We start from the raw sequence: 27,971 nt of genomic DNA on the forward strand, positions 1-27,971 counted from the left end.
TTTCACGGAGAGAGTGGTGGATACTTGGAATGCTCTCCCGCGGGAGGTGGTAGAGATGAAAATGGTAACGGAATTCAAAAATGTGTGGGATAAACATAAAGCAATCCTATTCAGAAGGAATGGATCCTCAGAAGCTTAGCGGAGATTGGGTGGCAGCACCGCTGGTTGGGAGGCGGGGCTAGTACTGGGCAGACTTCTACAGTCTGTGCCCTGAAAATGGTAGATACAAATCAAGGCAGGTATACACATAAAGTAGCACATACGAGTTTATCTTCTTGGGCAGACTGGATGGACCGTACAGGTCTTTCTCTGCCGTCATCTACTATGTTACTATGTTTACACTTGACTGCTTATCAACTCTGTCAATCATGAACTTTAATGTAATACCACTTGTATCTCTCACTCCGAAAATGGCGATCGCCATGACGGAATAATGTAAGCCACATTGAGCCTGCAAATAGCCTCTTCAATGCTGCGTTCGGCACCTAACCCTTACCGTTCAGTGAATCCAGACTGCCCCAATTTGACTGCCCCTATCGGACCGACCGTTCACTTGTCTATTAGATTGTAAGCTCTTTGAGCAGGGACTGTCTCTCTTTGTTAAATTGTACAGCGCTGCATAACCCTAGTAGCGCTCTAGAAATGTTAAGTAGTAGTAGTAGTAGGATACAAATGCAACAAACAAATAAATAAATAAATTTGGTCTTTCTTCAACAATCTACTACATTTCTTTGAAGGGGTGAACAAACATGTGGATAAAGGTGAGCCAGTCAATATTGTGTATCTGGATTTTCAAAAGGCATTTGACAAAGTACCTCATGAAACACTCCAGAGGAAACTGGAGAGTCATGGAATAGGAGGTAAACATAGTAGATGACGGCAGAAAAAGACCTGCACGGTCCATCCAGTCTGCCCAAGAAGATAAATTCATATCTGCTACTTTGTTTGTACTGTCCTCTTCAGTGCACAGACCCTATAAGTCTGCCCAGCACTATCCCCGCCTCCCACCACCAGCTCTGGCACAGACCGTATAAGTCTGCCCAGCACTATCCCTGCCTCCCACCACCGGCTCTGACACAGACCATATAAGTCTGCCCAGCACTATCCCCGCCGCTCAACCACCAGCCCCGGCACAGACCGTATAAGTCTGCCCAGCACTAGTCCCGCCTCCCAACCACCAGCCCTAGCACAAACCGTATAAGTCTGCCCAGCACTAGCCCCGCCTCCCAACCACCAGCTCTGCCACCCATTCTAGGCTAAGCTCCTGAGGATCCCTTCCTTCTGTACAGGATTCCTTTATGTTTATCCCACGCATGTTTGAATTCTGTTACCGTTTTCATCTCCACCACCTCCTGCGGGAGGGCATTCCAAGCATCCACCACCCTCTCCATGAAAAAATACTTCCTGACATTCTTCTTGAGTCTGCCCCCTTTCAATCTCATTTCATGCCCTCTCCTTCTACTGCCTTCCCATCTCCGGAAAAGGTTTGTTTGCGGATTAATACCTTTCAAAGGTAGTGTATTATTGTGGATTAAAAACCGGTTAAAAGATAGAAAACAGAGAGAAGGGTTAAATGGTCAGTTTTCTCAATGGGCAGATAGTGGTGTTCCCCAGGGGTCTGTGCTTGGACCGCTGCTTTTCAACATATTTATAAATGATCTAGAGATGGGAGTAACTAGAGAGGTCATTAAATTAGCTGATACAAAGTTATTCAAAGTTGTTAAATCACAAGAGGATTGTGAAAAATTACAAGAAGATCTTGCGAGACTGGAAGACTCAGGAATCTGTAGACCTCAATCATATCTCCCCTCAGCCATCTCTTTTCTAAGCTGAAGAGTGCTAACCTCTTTAGCCTTTCCATCCATCCCCTTTATCATTTTGGTCACTCTTCTTTGAACCTTTTCTAATGCCACTATATCTTTTTTGAGATAGGGCAACCACTGAACACACTGAACCCGCAAAAAGGTGGGAAAATGTGGGATACAAATGCAATAAATAAATAAGAATGGAACAAAATACACAAGGTGAGGTCGCACCATGGAGCGATACAGAGGTATTATAATTTTCTTGGTCTTATTTTACATCTGTTTCCTAATAATTCTTAGCATTCTGTTTGCATTAAACATTGTCGTATAAACACTTATCAGATATGTTCAGAATAAACATACACCCTAAACCCACAAAATTGGATTACTTGCTAATGACTCACTAGCACGTTTATGCAACCTGATGTTGAAGCAAGTCGCTGCTCCCTTGATGAAAATGTAGATCAGAAGGTGGTCACCCTGACTAGGCAAACTTTGAAGTGTTCCAATGATGGAGATGAATAGGGGTGTTCAGTGGAGTTGATGAGCTAACGGGACCAAGAAACGATAACAGCTTGGGATTCGATGATAGCACCTTGACCCTCGGAGATCCCTTTTTATATTGTTCTGATAGAGTCACTGTCTCAAAGATGAGATTAAGATTGGTTCTTATCTGGATGTTATGACTTGAAGAGTCATAAAAGAATGTCTTCTGACATCATCAAAGATGCAGTTCTTGAAGCCTGGGCTCCAATTACTACTACTACTACTTATCATTTCTATAGCGCTACTAGACGTACGTAGCGCTGTACACTTGAACATGAAGAGACAGTCCCTGCTCGACAGTGCTTACAATCTAATTGGCACAATTAGTCTTGAGGCATTATTTCTGAGGAATTTACCCAGAACCCAGGCTCCCAGAAGTTCTTGTCTCTGAACAAAAGATTCCTTTTGCAATGATTGCCCAGCCAAAGTGGGTCACAGGTACCTTCCTGCTGAAATAATATTACAGAGCAGTGGCTTCCAAACCTGGTCCCTACAGGCACCCCAGCCAGTCAAGTTTTTAGTACATCCACTATAGAAATAAGTAGAAAACAGGAAGCCTGTATGGTTCTCCAAATAGGTGGCTGAAAAAAATAAGGGCAAAAAGGCTGCATTCAACAAATACAGAAGAACGCAATGAGAGGAACAAGGAAAAGATTACTAGATTAAACTCAAAGAAGTGAAGAGGGAAATACGGCTAATGAAAGCACAGGTGGAAGAAAAAATGGCTAAAGATGTAAAGAGAGGTGACAAGACCTTTTTCCGATATATTGGGGAAAGAAGAAAAGATAGGAATGGAGTTGTAATACTGAAAGATGCTGAGAATAACTCTGTGAAAAGCGTTGAGGATAAAGCAAATGTGCTAAACAAATACTTCGCTTCAGTGTTCACAGAAGAAAATTCTAGAGAAGGACCGTGGTTGGCTGATGAGAGAATATCTGGGAATGGAATAGATATTGTGCCATTCACAGAAGAAAGCGTTTATAACAGTTTGAAAATCTGAAAGTGGACAAAGCTATGGGGCTGGATGGGATACATCCCAGGGTACTGAGGGAGCTCAGAGAAGTCCTGGTGGGACCTCTTAAGGATTTATTCATAAGTACATAAGTAATGCCACAGTGGGAAAAGACCAAGGGTCCATCGAGCCCAGAATCCTGTCCACGACAGCGGCCAATCCAGGCCAAGGGCACCTGGCAAGCTTTCCAAACGTAATAGATCTTTGGAGACAGGAGAGGTTCCACAGGATTGGCAACGTGCTAATGTGGCCCCTCTTCACAAAAGTGGAGATAGGGAAGAAGTGGGAAACTATTGGCTGGTAAGCCACACATCGGTGGTAGGAAAAATAATGGAGTTGACGCTGGAGAAAAGGATAGTTGACTTTCTAGAAGTTAACGGGTTGCAGGATCCAAGGTAACATGGCTTTACCAAAGGAAAATCCTGTCAAACAAATCTTATTGACTTCTTTGACTAGGTGACCAACAAACTGGATGAAGGTCATGCGCCAGATGTAATCTACTTGAATTTCAGCAAAGCCTTTGATATGGTTCCTCACAGAAGACTCCTGAATAAGCTGAGAGGGCTGAACTTAGGACCCAAAGTGGTGAACTGGACTGGAAACTGGTTCATCGACAGGCGGCAGAGGGTGGTGGAAAATGGAATCCGCTCAGAGGAAAGTGAGTAGTGGGGTGCCCCAGAAGTCGGTGCTGGGCCCAATTCCATTTAATATATTTGTGAGAGACATTGCTGAAGGGAAAGAAGGAAAAGTCTGCCTTTTTGTGGATGCCACAAAGATAGCCAATACAGTAGATATCCTGGAAGGAGCAGAAACCACGAAAAGAGAACTTCAAATGTTGGAACAATGGTCAAGGATCTGGTAGTTAAACTTAATGGCAAGGACTGCAGAGTGATGTACTTGGAGTGCAGAAATCCAAAAGAGATGTACCAAATAGAAGAAATCCAAAAGAGATGTACGAGATGGGAGAGATTGGTAAGCTCGACTCATGAGAGGGACCGATGGTGTCAGAAGATCTCAAGGTAACGAAACTATGTGACAAGGCGGTGACTGCGACCAGAAAGATGCTAGGCTGCATAGAGAGGAGTATAACCAGGAGAAGAAAAGAGGTATTAATGCCCCTTTACAAGTTGTTGGTTAAGAGTATTGTGTCCAGTTTTGGAGGCCATATTTTGATAAGGACATAAATAGACGAAGTAGTTCAGAGAAAAGAAATGAAAATGGTTTAGGGTTTATGTAGCAAGGTATACGAGAGACTTGCTGACCTGAACATGTATGCCATGGAAGAAAGGAGAAACCGGGGTGCTGATACAGGCGTTCAAATATTTGAAAGGTATAAATTTGCAGACAAACATTTTCAGAGAATTGAGGTTGAAAGGGGGCCGACTCAGAAATAATGTCACAAAGTATTCTTCACTGAGAGGGTGGCAGGTACCTGGAATGCACTCCCACGAGAAGTGGTGGAGATGAATATGGTAATGGAAATCAAAAATGCATGGGATAAACACAAGGAATCCTGATTGTAAAGAATGGATCCAAAGAAGCTTAGTAGAGATTAAGTAGCAACACTGCACATTGGAAGCAAAGCCAGTTCCAAAAGAACAAACACTAGGGGACACTTGAGGAAGTTACACGGAAATACTTTCAAAACAAATAGGAGGAAATATTTTTTCACTCAATAATAGTTAAGCTCTCAAACTCTTTGCTGGAAGATGAGATAACATCGGTTAGTGTTTCTGGGTTTAAAAAAGGTTTGCACAAGTTCCTGGAAGAAAAGTCCATAGTCTGCTGTTGAGACAGACATGGGGAAGACACTGCTTGCCCTGGGATCTGTAGCATGGAATGTTGCCACGATTTGGGTTTCTGCCAGGTACTTGTGACCTGGCTTGGTCACTATTGGAAACAGGATACTGGGCTAGATGGACCACTGGTCTGACCCAGTATGGCTACTCTTATGTGCTTATGTCTCTGCCCTGATTGTAGCTGAATAGGTTTGGATGGGCTCAAGTGGAGCTTTTCTGGGGCTTCAACAACTTCAGAAATTTAGAACAAGGACAGTGCCAGACAATGAAGATACGTATCTGTAGAAGGTATTTTCAGAGGACAGCAGGCTGGACGTCATCACGCATGGGTCGTCGTCCGCGACAGCCCAGGAGACCGGAAAGCTAAAAATTGAAAAGTTCCAGAAGCGGCGTGGCGCACATGGAGTCAACGCACCGCACATGCGCAAGTGACTTCCAGTCCGCGACTCCCGCGCGCTTCCCTCAGTTTTATGAAAAGCAAACGAGAAGAACAACAACTCCAGAGGGGAGGAGGGTGGGTTGTGATGATGTCCAGCCTGCTGTCCTTGGAGAATACCTGCTATAGGTATGTATCTTCATTTTCTCTGAAGACAAGCAGGCTGGACATCATCACGCATGGGGCATCCCTAGCAACCAGGCTCACTCAAAACAATGAACATTGGTCAATTGGGCCTCGCAATGGCGAGGACATAACTGAGATTGACCTGAAAATAAACACATCTAAGTGAGAGTGCAGCCTGGAACAGAACAGAAAAGGGTGGAGTTGGATTCTAAACCCCGAACAGATTCTGAAGCACTGACTGCCCAAACCGACTGTCGCGTCGGGTAGCCTGCTGAAGGCAGTAGTGAGATGTGAATGTGTGGACTGAAGACCACGTTGCAGCCTTGCAAATTTCTTCAAAGGAGGCTGACTTTAAATGAGCCACTGACGCCGCCATGGCTCTAACATTGTGAGCCGTGACATGGCCCTCCAAAGTCAGGAAATGCAATCTGCTAGCCAATTGGAAATTGTGCGTTTTCCGATGGCAACTCCCATCCTGTTGGGATCAAAAGAAACAGACTCTGATAAGTGTAGAAGGTATTCAAGCAGGGTCCGTGTAGGAAAAGAAAAAGGATCTAGGCCTTGTTGTCACACAAGACGGCAAACCTCCTCCATCTAAAAGAATAACTCTTTTTGTGGAATCTTTCCTGGAAGCAAGACTCGGGAGACACCCTCTGAAAGGCCTAGAGGCAACTGCTAGGTTCTCAACATCCAGGCCGTGAGAGCCAGAGACTGGAGGTTGGGATGTAGAAGCGACCCCTCGTTCTGGGTAATGAGGGTCGGAAAACAGTCCAATACTACTACTACTACTTAACATTTCTAGAGCGCTACTAGGGTTAATCTCCACGGTTCTTCGGAGGACAAGTCCAGAAGAAGAGGAAACCAGATCTGATGGGGCCAAAAAGGTGCTATCAGAATCATGGTTCCGCGGTCTTGCCTGAGTTTCAGCAGAGTCTTTCCTACTAAAGGTATGGGAGAATACGCATACAGAAGGCCTGTCCCCCAATGTAGAAGAAAGGCATCTGATGCTAGTCTATCGTGGGCCTGAAGCCTGGAACAGAATTGAGGGACCTTGTGATTGGTCTGAGTGGCAAAAAGATCCACCGAGGGGGTGCCCCACGCTCGGAAGATCTTGCGGACAACTTCCATGTTCAGTGACCACTCGTGAGGTTGCATTATCCTGCTCGGCCAGACTGTTGTTTACGCCTGCCAGATATGTGGCTTGGAGAAACATGCCGTGTTGAAGCGCCCAAAGCCACATCCTGACGGCTTCCTGACACAGAGGACGAGATCCAGTGCCCCCCTGCTTGTTGGTGTAATACATGGCAACCTGATTGTCTGTCTGAATTAGGATAATGTGATTGGACAGCCAATCTCTGAAAGCCTTTAGAGCATTCCAGATCACTCCTAATTCCAGGAGGTTGATCTGAAGATTTGTTTCCTGAAAAGACCAAACTCCTTAAGTATGAAGCCCATCTACATGAGCTCCCCACCCCAGGAGGGATGCATCCGTGGTCAGCACTTTTTGTGGCTGAGGAATTTGGAATGGACGTCCCAAGGTCAGATTGGAGCGAATGGTCCACCACTGTAGGGAATTGCAAAAATCGGTGGAAAGATGGATGACATCCTCTAGATCCCCTGTAGCCTGACACCACTGGGAAGCTAGGGTCCATTGAGCTGATCTCATATGTAGATGAGCCATGGGAGTCACATGAACTGTGGAGGCCATGTGGCCCAGAAGCCTCAACATCTGCCGAGCTGTGATCTGTTGAGATGTTCGAGCTGAAAACACTAAGGCTACAAAATTGTCTGCCCTTGCCTGGGGAAGATAACCTCGAGACATCCATGTGTTCAACAGAGCTCCTATAAATTCCAACTTCTGTACTGGAAACGGGTGGGACTTGGGATAATTTGTGACAAACCCCAGCAGCTTGAGCAGTTGAATAGTAATCTGTAGAACTCCTGCCTCCGAGGTGTTCTTCACCAGCCAATCATCGAGATAAGGGAACACATGCACTCCCAGTCTGCATAGCGATGCTGCGACGACTGCCAAGCACTTTGTAAAGAACCTGGGCGCAGATGCTAGACCAAAGACACAGTACCGAAAATGCTGAGTTCCCAGTCGAAATCGGAGGTACTTCCTGTGACTTGGGAGCAGCGAGATGTGCATATAGGCATCCTTTAAGTCCAGAGAGCATAGCCAATCGTTTTCCTGAATCATGGGAAGAAGAGTGCCCAGGGAAAGCATCCTGAACTTTTCTCAAATTAGGAATTTGTTCAGGGCCCTTAGGTCTAGGATGGGACGCATCCCTCCCTGTTTTCTTTTGCACAAGGAAGTACCTGGAATAGAATCCCAGCCCTTCTTCCCCTGGTGGTACGGGTTTGATAGCATTGGCCTTTAGAAGGGCGGAGAGTTCCTCTGCAAGTACCTGCTTGTGCTGGGAGCTGAAGGATTGAGCTCCCGGTGGGCAATTTGGAGGTTTGGATTCCAGATTGAGAGCATATCCTAACCGGACTATTTGAAGAACCCACCTGTTGGAGGTTATAAGAGGCCACCTTTGGTGAAAAAATAACAACCTCCCCCCAACAGGTAGATCATCTGGCATGGATACTTTTACCGCGGCTATGCTGCTCTGGAGCCAGTCAAAAGCCCATCCCTTGCTTTTGCTGGGGAGCCGGAGGGGTCTTAGGTGCATGCCGCTGACGAGAGCAAGCCTGCTGGGAGTGAGCTTGAACAGGTTGTCGAGACGTAGGAGTGTACCTACGCCTATTATAGGAATAGGGAGCACGCCTAGTGGAGAAGGAAGTAGCAGAAGGTGTCCGGTGGGAGAGAGAATCCATTGCATCATGATGCTTCTTGAGGGTATTGACCATATTCTGAACCTTCTCTCCAAAAAGATTATCCCCCCGGCAAGTAACATCTGCCATTCGCTGCTGGGTCTTCTGATCCAGGTCCGAGACACACAGCCATGAGCAGCTACTTGGGATGCAGCGCATCACGATACCCTGAGCAGCTACTCGGGATGCAGCGTCAAAAGAGTCGAAAGTCCCCCTGGCCAGGAATTTGCGACATGCCTTCTGCTGCATGACCACCTGGTGAAAAGGTTCAGCAAACTCCGGATGGAGAGCTTCAACCAAACTGGACAGTTGCCTCACTGAGTTCCGTAAGTGAATGCTCGTGTACAGCTGGTATGTTTGGATCTTGGCGGTGAGCATTCCAGCCTGATATGTACGCCTCCCAAAAGAATCCAAGGTCCTAGACTCTCTGCCTGGGGGCGCCGAGGCATAGTCTCTAGTACTCCTGGCACTTCTGAGAGCAGAGTCCCTCACCATAGAATCGTGAGGAAGTTGGGCCTTCACCATCACAGGCTCGCCGTGGACTCTGTACTGGGACTCGGACTTCTTGTTGACAACTGAATTAGAGAGAGGGCAAGAACAATTCCGCAGCATCACTTCCCTGAGTGTATTGTGCAAGGGGGGGGGGGGCGTTGCAACCTCTGCAGGTGGACAAGGATAATCCAGGACCTCGAGCATCTCAGCCCTGGGCTCATCCACAACCCCCATGGGAAATGGAATGTCCTTAGACATTTCCTGCACAAAAGATGAAAAGTAAGGCTCTCAGGTGGAGACTGTGTGACTTCAATAGGTGGAGTAGGATCAGAAGGAAGCCCACAGGAGTCTTCCTCCGAAAAATACCTGGGGTCTTCTTCCTCTCCCCATGAAAGCTTCTCTTCGGTATCGGACAGAAGCTCTTGAAGAGCAGCCCGAACTCGAGCCTGTCTCGACTTCGAGGATTGACGTCCTCATGGGGGATGTCGAGAAGGCGACCCCTGCCTGGACTGCGGCGAAGCTTCCTCCACCGACGTCAAGGGAGAGTCAACCCGGGTGGCAACCGGCTCTGGTACCATAAGCAGTACCAAAGGCGGAGACCTCCCCACAGGAGATGGGCAGACGCCGTCTCAGCAATAGGAACGGGAGGCGCAAGCACCTCCGGTACCGAAGCAGATGGATGGAGCAGTCCTTCCAGAATTTCTGGAAGAATGGCCTGGAGATGCTCATCGAGACCTGGAGGGCTGGTGCAGGAGTCGGTGCCAGAATCTGAGGGGGCTCGAGAGCCGGTACCAGGCTGCCGGACTGATGCATCGGCACCTCCTGAATGGAGGGTGAGCGGTCCTCCCAGCGCTGATGCTTCTCGGGTGCCGACTCCCTTGGCTCCCCGGAGCTCTCGGTACCATGTCTGGAAGAAGATCGATGGCGATGCTTCTTGGCCTTCACCCGACGCCCGTCATCGACACTGCTCGGTACCGATGAGGACGTGGAATCCTCACGCCTCCTCGGGGCCGGGTCCGACTCAGGTCGATCCCGGGGGGCCTGCATAGCAGTAGGCCTCGAGACGGGTGGAGACTCGCTCGATGCCTCACTGCTCCCAGCTCGAAGTGGTCTCTCGGCAGCCATTACCTGGACTCTCGGTGCTGCTTCCCTCGACATCGCCGACCTCAGTACCGATGCCGAAGGACCAGACCGATCCGAAAAAAGTCTCTCGCGTTGAGCCTCTCGAGCCACCTGGGTCCTTTTCTTCATTAACTTACACAGCTTGCAAGCAGCTGGAAGGTGATCGGCCCCGAGGCACTGGAGACACCACGCGTGAGGGTTGGTAGACGAGATGGTCCGGTTGCAGCGAGTACAGCGCTTGAAGCCGCTGGGAGTCCTCGTTGACATGGACGGGAAAATAGAGTCCGCAAAATCAAACAACTCGATTGTGCCACTTAAAAAGGCACAAATAGAGGGAAAAAACACGCGGCCGAGCGTCCTAAAGGCGGCCACAACGAAAAAAAAACTTGAAAAAAATGAGAAAAATCTAAAAATTAAGGGAAAAAAATTACTTTAAAATTTTGAATAAAACTAATAAAAGGGAAGAAAAAAGGGATCTCCTGGGCAAAAAAGACAAGGGAACAGAGAACGGGTGGGGAAGATAGGCTCTATCCAAACAATGGGGGAGACGTATAATTTAATTAAACAATGATATTGCAAATGGTTGACTCAACACAGCCGTGTTTCGGCGCCGTAGCGCCTTCTTCAGGAGTTCTTAAAAACAAATATAACAGATATAAAACATAAATATTACGGACAAAAGAAATATATCTGTGTGTACATATATTAAATCTCAAATACGGCCGAAACACGGCTGTGTTGAGTCAACCATTTGCAATAAATATCATTGTTTAATTAAATTATACATCTCCCCCATTGTTTGGATAGAGCCTATCTTCCCCATCCCTTCTCTGTTCCCTCCTATTTGTCTTGTGGGGATTAAGTGCACCTCCACACTTTGTGTGGTTTTCCTCTGGCTCAAAAAAGACGAGGAGCAGCGAAAACACCACCCCTTTGCAGTCGCGGAGAAAAAGAAACTGAGTGAAGTGCGCGGGCGTCGCAGGCGGAAAGTCACTCGCGCCTGCGCGGTGCGTTGTCCCCGTGCGCGCCACCCTGCTTCTGGAACTTTTAAAAGTTTTTTGTTTGATTTCCGGTCTCTTGGGCCATCGCAGACGACAACCCATGCGTGATGATGTCCAGCCTGCTTGTCCTCGGAGAAAGACTTCTACGATCTATGCCCTGAAAATGGCAAGGACAAATCAAGATCAGGTATATGTCTGAAATATCACATTATAAACTCATTATATATAGTATCTTGTTGTGCAGAATGGATGGACCATTCAGGTCTTTGTCTGTCGTCATCTAATATGTTACTATGTTAGTAGTGGTAAGTGCAGACTTTGGCAAATACCAAGACACACGTTCATGATGCATTGAAGCATTATCCATGCACATCGGTAGTATGGAGTGCAGGAGGGTGTTAATGAGCTCTGCAATGTAGTTATATAGGCAATGCTCTAGCCCCTACATCCAGGACAACCTTACTCAATCTGCAGTCCGGTCCCTCTCTGAGGGTGGTATGGGATGTTCACAAGGCAGCTACACAAAGATTCTTTATTAAAACTACCGATAGCCCTATGCAAATGTATTACAACAAGCTCATCAGTATTAAAATGAGCATTCCGACTGATGCACAAACATTTCCAGGCACTGAGAGCCTACCTTTAATGTGCAAAACTTAAAGGCAGGTCTGGGAGCTAGTGGTCCAGTGGATCCCCCTCTCGACCCCCCCCCCCCCAAACCTTTAAAACTCCCTGGTAGTCCAGCGGACCCCAACTCCTCCCCCCCAAACCTTTAATAGCTCCTTGGTGGTCCAGACCCCTCCCAATGTCCCCAAACCAAAAAATCCTCTTAAGCCCCTCCACCATCTCAAAAAACTCTGTGGTGGTCAAGTGACCCCCACTCCTCCCCTTCCCGCCACATAGCTTGTAAGAGTTGGAAGCAAGAGGGGAGGAGCAACTCCTACTACCTCCTGCCTCTGGGCCCGCCCTTCTCAAAACGGCAGTGCCCAGCCTCTGCCCAGTGCATCCCTTTTATATAATAAGGTTTAGTTATTGGTGGGTAATTATCACTTGTAAATCCCAGAATTTCTGAAAAATATTTCTTTAACAATTCCAATGGGGAAATATATGCTGAGACTGGGAAATTCAAGAAACTTAAGTTATTTCTTCTGAGTTGGTTCTCAAGGAACTCCATTTTTCTTGCAATCACGTTTTTTCCTTTAACTAATGGTGACATATCTTCCTTAGAAGATTTTACATCAGTCTCAATTTTTGTAAGATCATTTTTTTGTCCTTCAACTTTAGTGGATAGTTGTTGGAAATTATTCTTAAGTTCCAAAGTCTCTCCTTGAAGAGACTGAGAAATTTTCATCAAGGATGAGTTAATCCCCTGAATGGCATCCCAGATAGTATCCATTGTGATAGTCTTAGCCTTTAAATCTTACTGACATTCTAGAAACATCTGTAGTAACAGAAAGAGCTACTTTGCTAGTCTCATTCGCTTTTGAGATGGATAAGATCAATGTACTACATATATATTTCCGTCATATGAATGAAAAGTTCTTGGGGGGAAAGATAAATATTTTTCCCGATTTATCTAAGGAGACTCAGCTGAGAAGGAAAGAGCTCTTGGCATATAAGCCAAGAGCTATAGCCCTAGGAGCAACCTTCCTTGTTAAGTTTCCATGCAAATGTTTAATATCTTATGAAACAAATAATTTCCTCTTTACAGACCCCAAGAAACTTCAAGAGTTTATAAATGCTAAAGAAAGTATGAGAAATCCCACTGAAGTAGTTAACCAGACCACTGCTGCTGTCTGGGTTGTAGAGGTGTTGAGGTTGCCCCCAAGCTTCCAATAGATGACTCTCCAGAGAGAAATTTGGGGTGAGAGCCTCCTCCGAGCGCTTGGAAGGCTGAACCCCCTTCGGGCGTCTCCAAGCGTTCGCAACCTGCCACTCCGCTACTTCCGGGTTGCGGCGGGATTTGACTAAGCGAAGGAGGACTCAGAGTCACTCCCTCGCTGCTGCTGTTCGCGGGTGCCTGCGCGATGATCCCTGAGGTAAGCGTTGGGATTCCCGTCGCTCGGAGCCCATATGCCTCCAAAGTGGGTTGTCGTGTGGCGGGGTTCCCGATCGGTCCCAAGGAGGCTGGGGTCCCGATCATCCCCTTTCTTTTCCCCATTCCGGAGGCGCACCACTAGCCGAAACCCAGTTAGAGTTCAGGAGCTCTCAGAATGTGCGTCTGTTCAGCAGCGCCATCTTGGATCAAGAGTATGTTTTTAATGTCAGTTTAACGCTTTGTTCTCCTTCCAAGTGGTTGCCATTTAGAATAAACTTCATGTCCAAATTCGGTTAAAAATCAGATTATATGCAACTGCGTAGGAAGCTGAAAACATTTCTATTTGATGAGTTTTAAATTCTTTTGATTTAAAGATATTCAGTATTGTCTGATATTATTTATTTTATTGTTTGTTCTTATGTTGTTAACCTCCTTGGGACTAGCGAGGTCTTTAAGTCATGGATTGGATTGGAAACAATGGAGAATTGAATTTGTTAAATGAGGCCCTCAAGTCTGTTTCCAAGCACTGCATGTAATGAAACATTGGTAACATTTCAAGTCTGGCAATTTTTGACACACCAGCATTATTATTATTAGCATTTGTATAGCGCTACCAGACGCATGCAGCGCTGAACTGACACAGAGAGACAGTCCCTGCTCAAAAGAGCTTACAATCTAAAAATACAGACAGACAAGACAGTTAAGGGCGAGGGAAGTACTGGATGAGAAGGAACAAGGGGAGGGCAATTGAGTAGTGGCTAGGAGCCAAAAGCAGTGGTGAAAAGGTGGGTTTTCAGCATAGATTTGAAAACAGGTAGAGATGGAGCTAGACGTACAGGCTCAGGAAGTCTATTCCAGGCAAAAGGTGCCACGAGGGAAAAGGAACGAAGTCTGGAGTTAGCAGTGGAGGAGAAGGGGGACGACAAGAGAGATTTATCCAGTGAGCGGAGTTCACGGGGAGGAATGAAGGGAGAGATGAAAGTGGAGAGGTAATGGAGGACAGAAGAATGGATGCATTTAAAGGTCAGTAAGAGAAGTTTGAACTGTATGCGGAAGCGGACAGGGAGCCAGTGAAGTGACTTGAGGAGTGGGCTAGTGTGGGTAAAACGATTTTGGCGGAAAATAAGTCGTGCTGCAGAATTTTGGACAGACTGGAGAGGAGAGAGATGGCTGAGTGGAAGACCAGTGAGAAGCAAATTGCAATAATCCAAACGAGAGGTGACAAGGGTTTGGATAAGGGTTCTGGTAGCGTATTCAGAAAGGAAGGGGTGAATTTTGCTAATGTTGTAGATAAAGAAACGACAGGTTTTGGCGATCTCCATGGACCATACAAACACAGATGTTTATAGTACCAATACCAGAGAAAAAGACAAGTTTTTATTTCTTAAACGTGCCTCACCTTGTAATGCTGCAGAATTCACAAATCTCTGCAGGAGAGATGAGGACACAGCAAAATTTCAGCTACCTTAAAGCATGGCTAAGATTGTCCTTTCATTTGACAGGTAAAGGGAGTCCTTTGTTGGCAATAACCACACCAATTACCAAAGCAAATAGAAAAAGTACAAAAGAAGCACTTGTTGAGTAGAACAAACTTACAGCTGAACATTTACCTTCATTTGAGTTGTTAAAAGTACTTTTCGAAGTATGTCAGCATTACTTCGTCTTTGATTCATTTTTTGGCATCTAGGTTCTGGAGATAAGACAAAAGAAATGCAAAATATAATGGTGATTACTGAAGTGTAGGTTACACATGCTTGAAGCTGAATGTTTCATAATCTTAGTTACTGGAAGCCACTTCTGGTCTTCAAAATAATAGTTCTCCCTTAACTGAGAATACTTTAATCAATTATTATATGTATGCAGAACCATGCTAAACATTTTTTTTTATTATAACGCTCCACTGTACAATTACTACCAAAGTACTTATAGTAACTGGAAAGAATATAGGTTTGCAAATGAATGCAAAAATATCAAAATTCAGTGATGTGTGAAATGTAATTCAAATGTAAATTCTAAAGTAAGTTACCTGAATCCAAATGACACAAAAAAATTACTTTGATATTTATTTCACTAATAAAAATAGTATTGTCTAAAATCTCTTGATTACTTAAAGTTTGTTTTTTGAACTGATTACATCCTCATTTAATAATATTCCTATTTCATTTTTGACCTAATATACTTTGGCGCTCATTTTCAAAGCATTTAGACTTACAAAGTTGCATAGAAACCTATGGAACTTTGTAAGTCTATGTGCTTTGAAAATGAGCCTCATTGTATCTTCAGTTGTCTCTTCCATCTGGAGGATTGAAATTTTTGTTGCCCATTTCACCCACTACGCAGCTTCTCATATTTCTAATTTCAGTCTTTGTGGTGTTTGCATCATTACTATCACAGCAATATACCCATTTACCTAGGCAAAAACCATTCCCTCCCCTCCAAAAATTAAAATGTGTCCCTAAAAAATCAGTTGACCATTTCTGTTAAAACTGTTTTGTTAGTTTTCTATTCTCCAATTGTTCTACTACTACTTTTCATTTCTATAGCGCTACTAGACGTACGCAGCACTGTACACTTGAACATGAAGAGACAGTCCCTGCTCGACAGAGCTTTCAATCTAATTAGGACAGACAAACAGGACAAACAAGAGATAAGGGAATATTAAAGTGAGGATGATAAAATAAGGGTTCTGAACATGTGAATAAGGGTTAGGAGTTAAAAGCAACATCAAAAAGGTGGGCTTTTAGCTTAGATTTGAAGACGGCCAGAGATGGAGCTTGATGTACCAGCTCAGGAAGTCTATTCCAGGCATATGGTGCAGCAAGATAAAAGGAACGGAGTCTGGAGTTAGCAGTGGAGGAGAAGGGTGCAGATAAGAGAGATTTACCCAGTGAACGGAGTTCCCGGTGAGGAATGTAGAGAGAGATGAGAGTGGAGAGGTACTGAGGAGCTGCAGAGTGAATGCACTTATAGGTCAATAAGAGGAGTTTGAACTGTATGCGGAAACAGATAGGAAGCCAGTGAAGTGACTTGAGGAGAGGGCTAATATGAGCATAATGGCATTGGCGAAATATTAGTCGTGCAGCAGAATTTTGAACAGCTTGAAGGAGAGAGATGTTCTATATGTATTGCTCTGCAGCAGCTATTATCTAATTTACAAGTACCATCATAGTCTTACCTGCTGATACAGGAGTGAAGTCCAGTGCCTCTGGTATTCCTTCATGAGATTTTCTTTGAACAATGGGTGTACTATGGAAGCAGAGTGATTCAGATCTTTCACTGCCAGACTTAAATGGAGATGGAGATGAATCCAAGGTTTCTTGTGTTTCATCTTTGACATGCACTTGGGTGCCTTTGCCAAGTGCTGACCTAATCTCTTCAGGTGATGATTTCAGGACTTGATTTCTCCAGTTTTCCCCATTTTCATTACAGTGTTGAGACTCTGGGGATTCTACCTGTTGCCAAGGAGGAAGCACTGAAGAATCTGGTGAACTATAATTCTGATAAACATCATTATTTTCATTGGCAACATCACTATCGCGTTCAGAGGGTTTGTCCTTTATAAGCATTTGTTTGCATTCAACAGATTTAAAAACTAATGGCTGCAGAGTAACAACAGGGTTATCATATTTCATAGCAGGTGTTCTTGAAGGACATAGAGGTGAAACCAATATCTCTTTTGGAAGAACTGTTAGGACAGGTGGGCCTAGTCTCTCACTTGCTTTTACCATATGAACTAATTGTCCTTTACCTTGAACTTTAGTATGCTCAAATTCTTCTTTAGCCTGAAGCCATAACTGAACCCGCTGACGAGCTGGTGCATTTTTACAAGGCATGATCACTAACTTTTTATCATTTGTGACTTTATGATTGCTGTACTTCCCTAGCTGAACAGAAAGTTGGCCAATAGGAGCAGGTGATGGTAACCGGGGATTCTGCGTCATAGCAGAGAAAGCAGTCTTCCAGAGTCGAAGTCCTTCCAATGAGAAATCCCCTTCAAACTCTGGCAGGTCATTTGGCAGTCGTGTTTCTACCATAAGTCGCCGCCCTCCAATTTCTCTGTAATGAAAGAAATTAGGAAATGTTTCTTTTACTTTCAAAGCAGATTTCTAAGATTCATGTGAGCAAAAGAAGAAAAGGTAAGCTTGAGTTTAGAATAAAAAAAATAGTTTTGTCCAAGACAATTACATTTGGGATTATAAAAAGGTTTATGGTTATTAGAATAATTACGTCTAATCTCAGTTTTATATTAGATTCAGGATATAACAGAATGTACACTAAGATATAGCCTCAATGCATGTGCATCAATAGAAAGAAGTTGTAAAGTCCATGCTTAATGTGACACAATGGCACATTGCCCATAAACAGGGAGGCCCCCTTAAGAACATAAGCGTTGCCATACTGGGACAGACCAAAGCTCCATCAAGCCCAGCATCTTATTTCAAACAGTGACCAATCCAGGTTAAAAGTACCTGGCAAGATCCCAAAACAGTAGAGTACATTTTATGATGCTTATCCCAGAAATAAGCAGTGGATTTCCCCAATCTTAATAATGGCTTATGGCCTTGGGAAGCCTCAGATTCCTGGTGGCTAGTATGCCAGAAGGGCTCCCTTTCCTCCCCACACCTTACTTGAGGCATAGAAGTCTGACAGCCATCGCTGTTCTAGCCCTTCCCAAAATTCTGACTCACCCCAACAGGTCCTGAGGACAAAAGAGGAGTAGAGATCACCACTTGCTCCTGCTCTGGCTAGAGGTTGAGTGGCATAATTTTTAAACAGTAGCTGCTGGCCAAGTCCAAGTGGGGTGAATTAGGGTCCCTGGGGGAAAGGAGTGGAGGGCCAGGGCAAATCCTCAGATTAATAACATTAAGAGGCAGGCTTCAGATTTCTATGTCCCATATCAGATTAGAGGACACCTTCCAGCCCATTAGCCACCATGAATCAAACTCCCCAGGAGGAGGGAGTCTGGGTGACCTCCATATTCAAAGGGAATTGCACCACTGTGTCACACAATGACAATGTTAAGTATCCACCCTCACAAGTGTTGCCCCTACAGAATTCTTTTGCTCCATTACAGCACTATAATGCCCCTGAAAATAGAACTGAGGCAGAACAAAAAGCAATGAAGTTCGGAAAAAAAAAAAAAAAAGTAATAAAGGCGCCCAAAGAGAAGACACACCCCCAAAGCACTAATATTGAAACTCATACCAGGAAACTGTTGCTGCTAGGGGATTCCATTATCAGAGGTATTAACTTTGAAACACAATTCAAGGGGCCATGCAAAGTGAAATGCCTTCCAGGCTCCTCAGCTACCAAGAGTATCAAGCAAATTTTATTTTATTATTATTTTATTTATAGCATTTATACCTCGCTCTTTCCCGCTCAATGGCAGGTTCAGTGCGGCTTACAATGTTAGGTACAAAGTGTCACAGAAATAGCATGGTTACAATGTTTTGTACAAAGAATCACAGAAATAGCATAGTTGTGTGGGGGTAGGACATGAGGGAGGGATGTATCAAGGTATTGGTAGTGTCAGTGGTGTGGATTATTATCAGAGAAGAAACTAAGGAGTCAAACACTGATGTTATCCACCTGGGAACAAATGACCTGTACAGTAATACCCCACTTGCAGTGCAGAGAGCTTTTCAGGAGCTGAGGAAGAGGTTAAAACCTTTGGTATAAACAATAGCTTTTTCTGAAGTACTACCTATGTTTGGAAAGGGAAAGAAAAGATTGCAAAGTACTGAAAATTTCAATAGCTGGCTCAAAGCCTGGTGTCACTAAGAAAGTTTTAGGTACATAGGAGGATGGGGCAATACATGGAAAAACAAAAGACTATATTGTAACGATTGGCTGTATCTCACTGTGGCAGGAAAAAAAAATCCTTGGGGAGAAATTTAGACAATATGTTTCTAGGCATTTAAACTAGAAGGCGGGGGTGGGCACATGGAGGCAGGTCACTTCAAGTGGTCACCCCCAGTAAAGCTAAAGACAAGATGTGACAGTAGAAAAGAAAGCAATGAAAACAACAATCTTAGCAAATCACTTCTTAACAACACAGCAGAAAGTGAGACTAAACAAGAAACTAAACAGAAGATAAAAATTCCACTGAAATATAGATGGAAAGCGATGACCAGAAGTGCTCGCAGTCTAAGCAATAAAGTTCATAACCTGAAAGCCCTGATGTTAGAGGCAGACTTAGCCATTGCTGCGATCACAGAGACATGGCTCAATGATTCCCATGAATGGGATGCAAACGGAATAATATTATTATTGGGTCCCAGGCCTGACTTTGGGTCAGGATTTAAAATGAGATAAAAACTTACACGCCTGTGTCTCTGACTTGAACTTCAGTGTTGCTCAAAGGCATACAAGCTATTGGGACACTGCAGAACAAACAGAAAACCACAAGGGTGGGGGTCTAACTGACAGGGTAGCATTATATGGCAACATGGTGGCCACAGATGTGTTAGTGAAAAACAGTACAAAATGGCTCCTCAGGAGGATGTAGCAATATGGTGGTAACAGATGGTCTTGAAAAACAACAACGATGGCTTCATAAGAAGACGACCAGGTGGTGTTTTGAGGAAGATATGGTCAAAAATGTAGAAATGAGAGGTCTTGCAAGAACATGACTTAGTCTTCCAGTAAGGGGTGGTCTTTTGCTAGCTTTTCTAGTAAACACTCATTACCATAGCCAATCAGTGTTAACTATGACATTAACATAGATCCAATCAGGTGTGCTTCTGTCATATTACCACTGTCCTGAGTGGACCTATAAAAATAAGTGTACTTCCTACTTCAAACCAGAGAGATAGCCTCAGAGCTGCTCTCTCCCTATGAGAAACCAAATCAAATAGTATCTGAATTGACAAGCAACCCAAATGCTTTCTCATAGGTAACAAAGTATTTTATATCTATTAATTGGCTTTGGGAATCTCTCATAAGAATATGATTTTATTCTTATAACTCCTCTGTGTTGCTTGTTTTGGTAAGTAATAAACTTTAGAAGAAAACCTCTCTCTCATTCTCTTTATTTATCCTTATCTAGCTCCCTAATTAGTTGGGTTTAGTCTACCACTCTATCAGGTAAAGGAGTCAGTATAGAATAACTTGCAGCCTGGCACTTCCTCGTCCTTACTCACAGAGGTCAGTCCTCTGTGGCTAATGGCTTGGAAGTAGCCGAAAAATATACAAAACATACCAGGCTATAATCTATTTAGGAAGGATAGAGATGGTCGTAATGGTGGAGGAGTATTGTGAGAAATATTGCAGCGACTGACATGATAGGGGCCTGGGGAAAGGAAGACGCAATTTGGATCACCTTAAAAAGAGATGATGGAACCTCTGTCCACAAGGGTGTTGTCTACAGACCTCCGTCACAATCGGAGGAACTAGATAAAGATCTGGTCACAGATATCCAAAAGCTGGGAAAGAAAAGAGAGGTGCTGTTGTTGGGAGATTTCAACCTGCTGGATGCGGATGGGAAAGTTCCATCTGCGGAATCAGAAAGAAGTAGAGAGATAGTGGATGCTTTTAAAAGTGCTCTGGATCTGACAAATGGTGACGGAACCCACGAGGGAGAGAGCGATGCTGGATCTGGTACTCACAAATGGGGAAAGTGTGTCAAATGTCCGAGTGGGTGCCCATGTGGGCAGCAGTGACCATCAAACAGTTTGGTTTGATAGAGCAGCTGAAGTGGAGGGCAGCCACTCAAAACTCAAAGTCCTGGATTTCAAACATGCTCACTTTAGTAAAATGGGGGAATACCTGAGGAAGGAGCTGATGGCCTGGGAGGATATACGAGAAGTGGAAGGGCAGTGGTCCAGGCTGAAAGAAGCTATAAATACAGCTACAAACCTTTATGTAAGGAGAGTAAAAAAAAAAAAAAAAAAAAAGAGAAAAAGGAAATCGATATGGTTCTCCAAGCAAGTGGCTGAGAAAATAAAGGCTAAAGAGTTTGCGTTCATAAAATACATAAAAACTCAAGAGGAATATTGGATAAAACTGAAAGAAGCCAAGAGAACTGGTAAACACCACTTACGGAACTATGTAAGCCACATTGAGCCTGCAAATAGGTGGGAAAATGTGGGATACAAATGTTATAAATAAATAAATAAATAACTGGAAACACCACCACAAAATTCAATGTAGGGTCAGACCAAAAGTCCATCTAGCCCAGTATTCTGTTTCCAACCTTTTCTGAGAAGTTCTGAGAGAAGAGGACATTTCTCTGTTAAGAGAACATTATTTTGTCTTGTGCTATGGGAATTTAAAAGATTGGGGTTTAAAGGAGGAATTGTATGTTAGTGATAGACAGAATAAAAATATAAAAAAGCAAACTTTATCAACTATTCTCCATAATCTTTTCCCCTAGTTTTAAAACTTGAACTTTGTACCACAGCATTAACAGACAGCCTCTAGCAGGTAAAGCAGGACCTAGTTTAGACCTCGTAGGGAAGCCTTTGGTGAATCGGCGCTCCCTCTTGGGAGTTAAGGTAAGTGCTAGTATTTCTCTAAATGATGAACTGCTGAATATTGATTGAACTACGTTAATTCAATCACTGAACTGCATATATGAATTAGACAAGAAATATTGAGAAAATTATTTAAAAATTGCTTTTATATATATTATTTAAGTGGGCAATGGTAGCACATGATTGAAGTGAATGTGCTAATACAGGAGTTTTTCAGGACCTGCGATTATAAAGGGGTCTATACGCAGACTTGATTTAAGTTGTTTTTTGCTATTGAAGTCCACACATTTGCCCATTTGATGTAATTTTTTCCTACTTTATAAACATTATAAATCTCTATTTGTTCCATATATATTTGTTAGTAACTCTAACAGAACAGCCTTACAGTAGTTCAGACAGGGTAATATTAATGCCCGTAAAACCGCAATTAAGTTGACCTGTCTTAAAATAGGATCATAGCTGATAAAGCATTCTCAAAACCAAAAACCATGTACCAACTTAGTTTGTAATATGTTCTTTCAACCACAACAGTCCATCCACACACACAAATTTCAGCCCAACTACTGAAACTCACTTCTGATCATTGTCCCAATTATGGAGAAATATAAATGGTACCTCAAGTTATAAAGGCATGTCTCCTCTACAGCCTTTAGAGATGGATTAATAACTTTGAACTCTGTTATTTAAGCTAATGCATGGCTTTACAGATTTGCATTCACTAAACAAAATATGGTATTCATTACAATTAAAAAACATGCACAATGCCTCGTTTTGAAACGTAACTTAAAATATAATTCATTTACCTCGCTTTCTCAGGGGCATCTAAAGGATTGCTGAAGAATGGTTCTTGATAAATTGCCTCCATTAGTTCATGATCAAATAAAGTTGCCATGATTTCATCACGGCTTGGTGGAGACATCAGTGGTTTCAAAATATAAGTTGTGCGAGGCGTAAGGCTTCCATTTTTAGACTGTGAGGGAGAACTTATAGATCTTGGGGAACTGTCTGGTGTAGATGTTAGGCCTTCTGTATTTCTGGAAATGTACAACTCTAAATCTTTAGCAGCCATATCCATAAGCTCCCCATCTGGAGATGATGAGAGTCCAGTGAAGGAGGCACTGATTGAACCTAGGTGTTGACTTGCTCCAAACGCAAATTCCTTCCTGTTGTAATCTATCTGCATCCAGTCTGAGTTATTTGCCAGGCTACCAGATAGTTCTTTATTTACTGATCTCCTATACAGCTTTAACTTTTCATTCACACTGTTCTCAGACAGTGGAACACCAAAACCATCAACTGTTAAAGCCAACTGAAAAGTCTGAGGATGTTCACTGGTTTTCCACAGACCACAATGATTATTTGTTTTGATATCTACAGCTGATTTATCAAAAAGCTCAGGACTTAATGTAATGGACTTTGTCCATTCAGTTTGATCTGAGGAATGGGTTCTCTCTTCCAGATCTTTTGGGCCACCACAGCTCAAATTTTCAGGTTTCTCAGATGTTTGTGCAAAAATAGGATCATGAACTGCATCACTCAAGAACTTTTGTGGTAAATTCTGATCTGATGGGACAAACTGACTCCCTGAGTATAAACTGCAAAATCCAGTCTGCCCTATGACATTGATATCAAAATCATAGTTATGCTCTGGTGATAAGTTGTCTTCAAGAGAGTAACAGCTTTCAAAACCTGGGTCTGAAAACATGACAGGACTACAATCAGAGACAGAGTTGTGCAACTGAGTGTTACCATTCTGCTGATTCAACAAGTCTGCTTGAAAACCTCTGGACATTTTTTCTTTAGGTTTTCGAGGAGTCCTAGGTCTTCTTGGTGATGTAACACTCCGAGATCTCTCATTTGTTCCATTCTCATCAGGAAGACAAGAAATATTTTTGTTTTGTTGAGGTCTACTTGAGAGTTCCTGTACAGTACTCATTTGTACTTTCTGTTGCCTCTTGTGAAGCAATTCTTTCAGAACAGCTATACCCAACTGTCCGTCTACAGCTGCTGGTGAAGTTCCCACAATTTTGTTTGTAGGCTGGGAGGTAATTTTTGAACAGGAAGTGGTTTCTGATATACATGCCTGTTTAATTCTCTGATGGGGAAGATTTTTTGACATATCAATATCCCCTCTGTGTTTGTGTTCCCATCCTACAAGTTTTACTGGACTCTTTAATGATGTCACAAGTGAGTTTTTAAGTAAGGAAAATTCAGATGATACAGGGAGAGATGAATAAATTTCAAAAGGGTTTGATGATTTCTGTAAGCACGTAACCTGTTTCTGACTAATGTCTTTATACAGCAACACATTAGTATTGCTGCATAAGTGATTGGGATTTATTGTGTTTTGAGGGCAATGCAAGTCATTAAACATTCCAAGAGACGACAAGCAACTACCCTTTAAGTCTGAGTTATCTTCAGTTTTGATGCTGCTACTAGTCAATGATGATTGTACAGTCTGCATTGCTTGAGTTGTGAAGTTAGAGAAATGGAATATGTTATTTGGAACCAAACTTGACCCCTTGATCTTAAACATAATGCTTTGACTAGAAGGCCTTTGGGAATTAATTTTGGCGGACGTTTCTCTTTCACAATCCATTAAAGAGGAAAATGTTGAAGGAGGAATGTCTTTTTGCAGAACAGACCAGTGTTGGAAATCTGGAGAATGATCTGCTCCCAATAAAGAAGGAAAGTAGTTCAGTTTCTCTTGCGTATTTGCAGTGTATGGAGGTTGTGTTGATGGAAGGTGCCCTGTTGAAAAACCTGTTAGAGCAACATCTTTCTGGGAAACAAGTGGCTGAAGGCCTGCACAAGCTGTGGAACCTGTAGGCAGATCCTGCTGCTCTGACAGAGACTGTATTTCATCACTAGAGTGGTCATTTCCTTTCTTTCCTTTTGTTTTATCCAACTTGCTTTTTGTTCCTTTGCCATTTGGTTTTCGACTTTGTTTTGCTCTTGTTTTTCTCTTTTCCTCTTTTGTGGCTTCGTCTGGGCTGATTCTGTTTCTTTTCCTTACTGCTACTGTTGGTTTAAGTGGCTTCTTTCTACATTTTGCAACCTGAGATTTTACTGGACTACTTTTCCCAACTTTTGATTTGATTGTCCTGCTGTTGTAGACATATAAGCCTTTATAAAGTGAAGTCTGCTCATACAGGTTCACTTCAGTTTCCTCAGTCCTTGGGCTAGTGGGAGACCAGCAGCGAGGAGGAGATTCAGGAATTGGACTAGAAATTCTCTCAGAAAGAAAACCAAGTTTAGACATAACATCAGTATACTCCAAGTCACAGTCACCGGTTTCTGCATTATAGGATGGCAAAGGGGGAGAAAGATGCATTCTTTTCTTCCGGGAAGGCAATGCTCTTTTAACAGTTTTACACTCTGCCTTTGGCAATTTTCCAGCTTTTTTCTTTACTGACTTATGTTTCACTTTCCTTTTATGGATCTTCTTTGGCATTAATGGATACACTGGATATTTGGTTGCAGGAGAATCAGGAACTTTAGGCCAAAACTCCTTCAAAGGTGCAAGCTTTTTGTACAGCTTCATTTTGTCCTCTGTAAGTCTAACTTGCTCCTCACTTGAGTCTACTTTACCAATCTTGATAAGCATATTTTTTCTACCTTTAAATCTGTTAATTATGATATATTTGATAATGATTGGTGGCAATTTAGAAAGTTTCCTGCGTTTTGTTGACTTTTGAGAGACATCCAAACTTTCATCAATGTCCACAGTCTGAGGTAGGCTTGTTTTTGAGGTTTGGCTAACCAAGCTCAACTCACCTTCTTCATTCTCATAATTTATTTTACGTTTTGTTCTAAGTGCATATTTATTTCCACGTAGACTAAAGGGCTGCTCTGATTCTAAGAAATCCTCATCAATAGGAAAGTCATAACTATTGCTGTCAGGCATTTTGCTGTCAATAATGCCATTCTCAACTTCAGATACATCATGGCGTAGGCTTAGAGAACTACTGTTTAAAATGCTGCCTGATACACAAGAGATTTCCTTTGTGAATGCGTTCTTTACATTTGCAAGCTCCTGACTGGAAAGATCCAATCCGTTTACAATTACAGGGTCCAAATGGACAAAATTCAGCTTCTTACATGATCCTGAATGTTCCCTATTGGAAAGACCCAGCTTTTTCTTTCGGTCAGTTGGTCTGATTTTCTTTCTTCTAATTGCAGAGCCCTGAATGAAGGTGCATTGTTTGTCTTTAACAGCCACAGAGCCTTGCATGCAAATATCCACCTCAGTCACACCAGCAGGCACCTGACTGGCTGGATCCACTTTGTCGGTCACACCCACACATCCCAGACTGGCAGGCTCTACTTTGTTGGTCACATTAACAAGATTCTGATCAGAAGAGTTAACCTTCTCTTGTACAAATGCTGAGCCTTGAATGGTAGGATCTACCTTGTCAGTCATATTCATAGGTCTCTGATGGACGTGATTTGGCTTATTTGTCAAATCTGTGGGCCTATGTCTTGCAGAAATAACCTCATCTGTTCTACCCATAGATTCCAATTTAACAGACTCCAGTTTGCTGCTCAAACTCGCAGGGCCCCAACATTTCAGATCCAGCTTGGAAGGTAAAACCACAGGTCCACAATTAAGCTTGCTGGGCATACTCATTTGTTCCTGATTAGCAAGACTCAGCTTGCTGGGCATGCTCACAGACTCCTGAATAGCAGGAATCAGTTTGCTGGGCATAGTCCTAGTCCCTCCTTTAGTGGGCTCTAGCTTGCTTGGCATATCCCTAGGCCCCCCAGTAGTTGGCTCTAGCTTGCCTGATATATCCCTCAGCCCCTCTGTAGTGGGCCCCAGCTTGCCTGGCATATTCCTAGACTCCCTCATAGCAGGCTCCAGCATGCATGGCATATTCCTCGAATCCCTCATAGCAGGCTCCAGATTGCCTGGCATATCCCTATCCCTCCGCACTCCAACAGTGGGATTCTGCTTGCCTGGCAAATCTCTAGGCCCAAGACCAGATAGATCTAGTTTGGTGTGTACAACCACAGGTCCCCAATTATTTGGCTCCAGCTTCTTTACCCTAGCATGCTCTTGATTAACTTGATCAAACTTCCGATTACCACCTGAAGGCTCCTGAGTGGTGAGACTATGTTTATCCTTTACACTAACAGGCTCCAGACTGCTTAGATTCAGTTGGCTGCTGACATCTGCAGGATCCTGATGTTTGACAATCCCTAGCTTACTTCTATACAGCTTTAACTTGGGTGGTTTGCTGTCCTGCTGTAATTTATAGGTTACGGGGGCTAGTTTCCGGGGTCTGTTAAGACAATTTGAAAGTACAACACTGGGAAAAAACATATAATTTGCCACCTGCTGGCTGATGCTTGCAATTTCTGCTTTGTGTTCCTGAAACTCTTCACATCTAATTTCAAGTTTATTTAAACCCCCTTCGTTGGTGCCAGCTGTTACAGAAGGTATCACACTTCTATGCCCCACTGAGCAAGATACAGAGTCACAACTTTCACTTACAGGGGAAAAACTATTTATTGACATACCAATGTCTTTTTCATTTACCTCAGAGCACTTTTTATTTTTAGTACAACTTAAACCTGAAAAGTTGGAAGGGCTGTTACCAATATGTTGATTAAGGTGTATACAAAATGTATCCTTTTCAGCTTTTCTGATACTGGTATACTTGCGGCACTGTGAATGCCGAGTGACTGACAAGATTTCCTCTTCATAGTCAAAAACATTCTTGTCACATGGTGAGACTGGTAGGTTATCTTTCTTGTTGCTATCCATATGGGAATTCTCAGAACGAGCAGTGCTATTAAAAAGTGCAGGGTATTTTAAACTGTTTGTGCTTTCAATTGACTGAGAACAAATGGACTGTTTTGACCCCTTTTCTACATTTGGCTCTTTCATAAAGACCTCCTTGCTCAAAATCTGGGAGGAAAGATCTGTTGTGGTGTGTTGACACTGGAAGGCAGTTTTCGCAGAAGACTGGGGTTCCAAGGTAGCAGCATCTTTGTGAAAAATTGAGGCCTTAACTGATGTTTTACTTGCTGCGATTACAGAAGAATGAGTTCGAGAACCTTCCTTGTTCAAAGGATTGTCTGGAAAGAAAGAAACAAAATGTTATTCTTATGTCAGATGGTTCATCCTGAAGCCTATTTACTGATGTCCATACTCAACACAGTGATGCTGTAGCACCCACTGGTGATTTTATGTCAGAATGGAGTACTACATTTATTTGTCTTCCAGAATTTCTTCAGTGGGTATCTACTTCATGATTCACTCATTACTTTCAGAAGTTTTAGAATCTATATAGACTG

The 27,971-nt window shown here is 43.3% G+C and overlaps 1 protein-coding gene across 2 annotated transcripts in view; it reads right to left on the reverse strand.

Moving 5' to 3' along the window:
- Positions 1–27,971, reverse strand: part of REV3L (REV3 like, DNA directed polymerase zeta catalytic subunit) — a 567,479-nt gene that overhangs the window by 282,550 nt on the left and 256,958 nt on the right. For both annotated transcript variants that reach the window (XM_030199216.1, XM_030199218.1), the window contains exons 13-15: positions 22,472–27,752; positions 16,370–17,250; positions 14,805–14,884 (exon numbers count right to left, since the gene is read on the reverse strand). In XM_030199216.1, coding sequence (XP_030055076.1) covers positions 14,805–14,884; positions 16,370–17,250; positions 22,472–27,752 — 6,242 coding nt within the window. The remainder of the gene's footprint in view (positions 1–14,804; positions 14,885–16,369; positions 17,251–22,471; positions 27,753–27,971) is intronic.

This window comes from Microcaecilia unicolor, chromosome 3 (genome assembly GCF_901765095.1).
Source record: "Microcaecilia unicolor chromosome 3, aMicUni1.1, whole genome shotgun sequence".
In the NCBI taxonomy this organism is placed as follows: domain Eukaryota; kingdom Metazoa; phylum Chordata; class Amphibia; order Gymnophiona; family Siphonopidae; genus Microcaecilia; species Microcaecilia unicolor.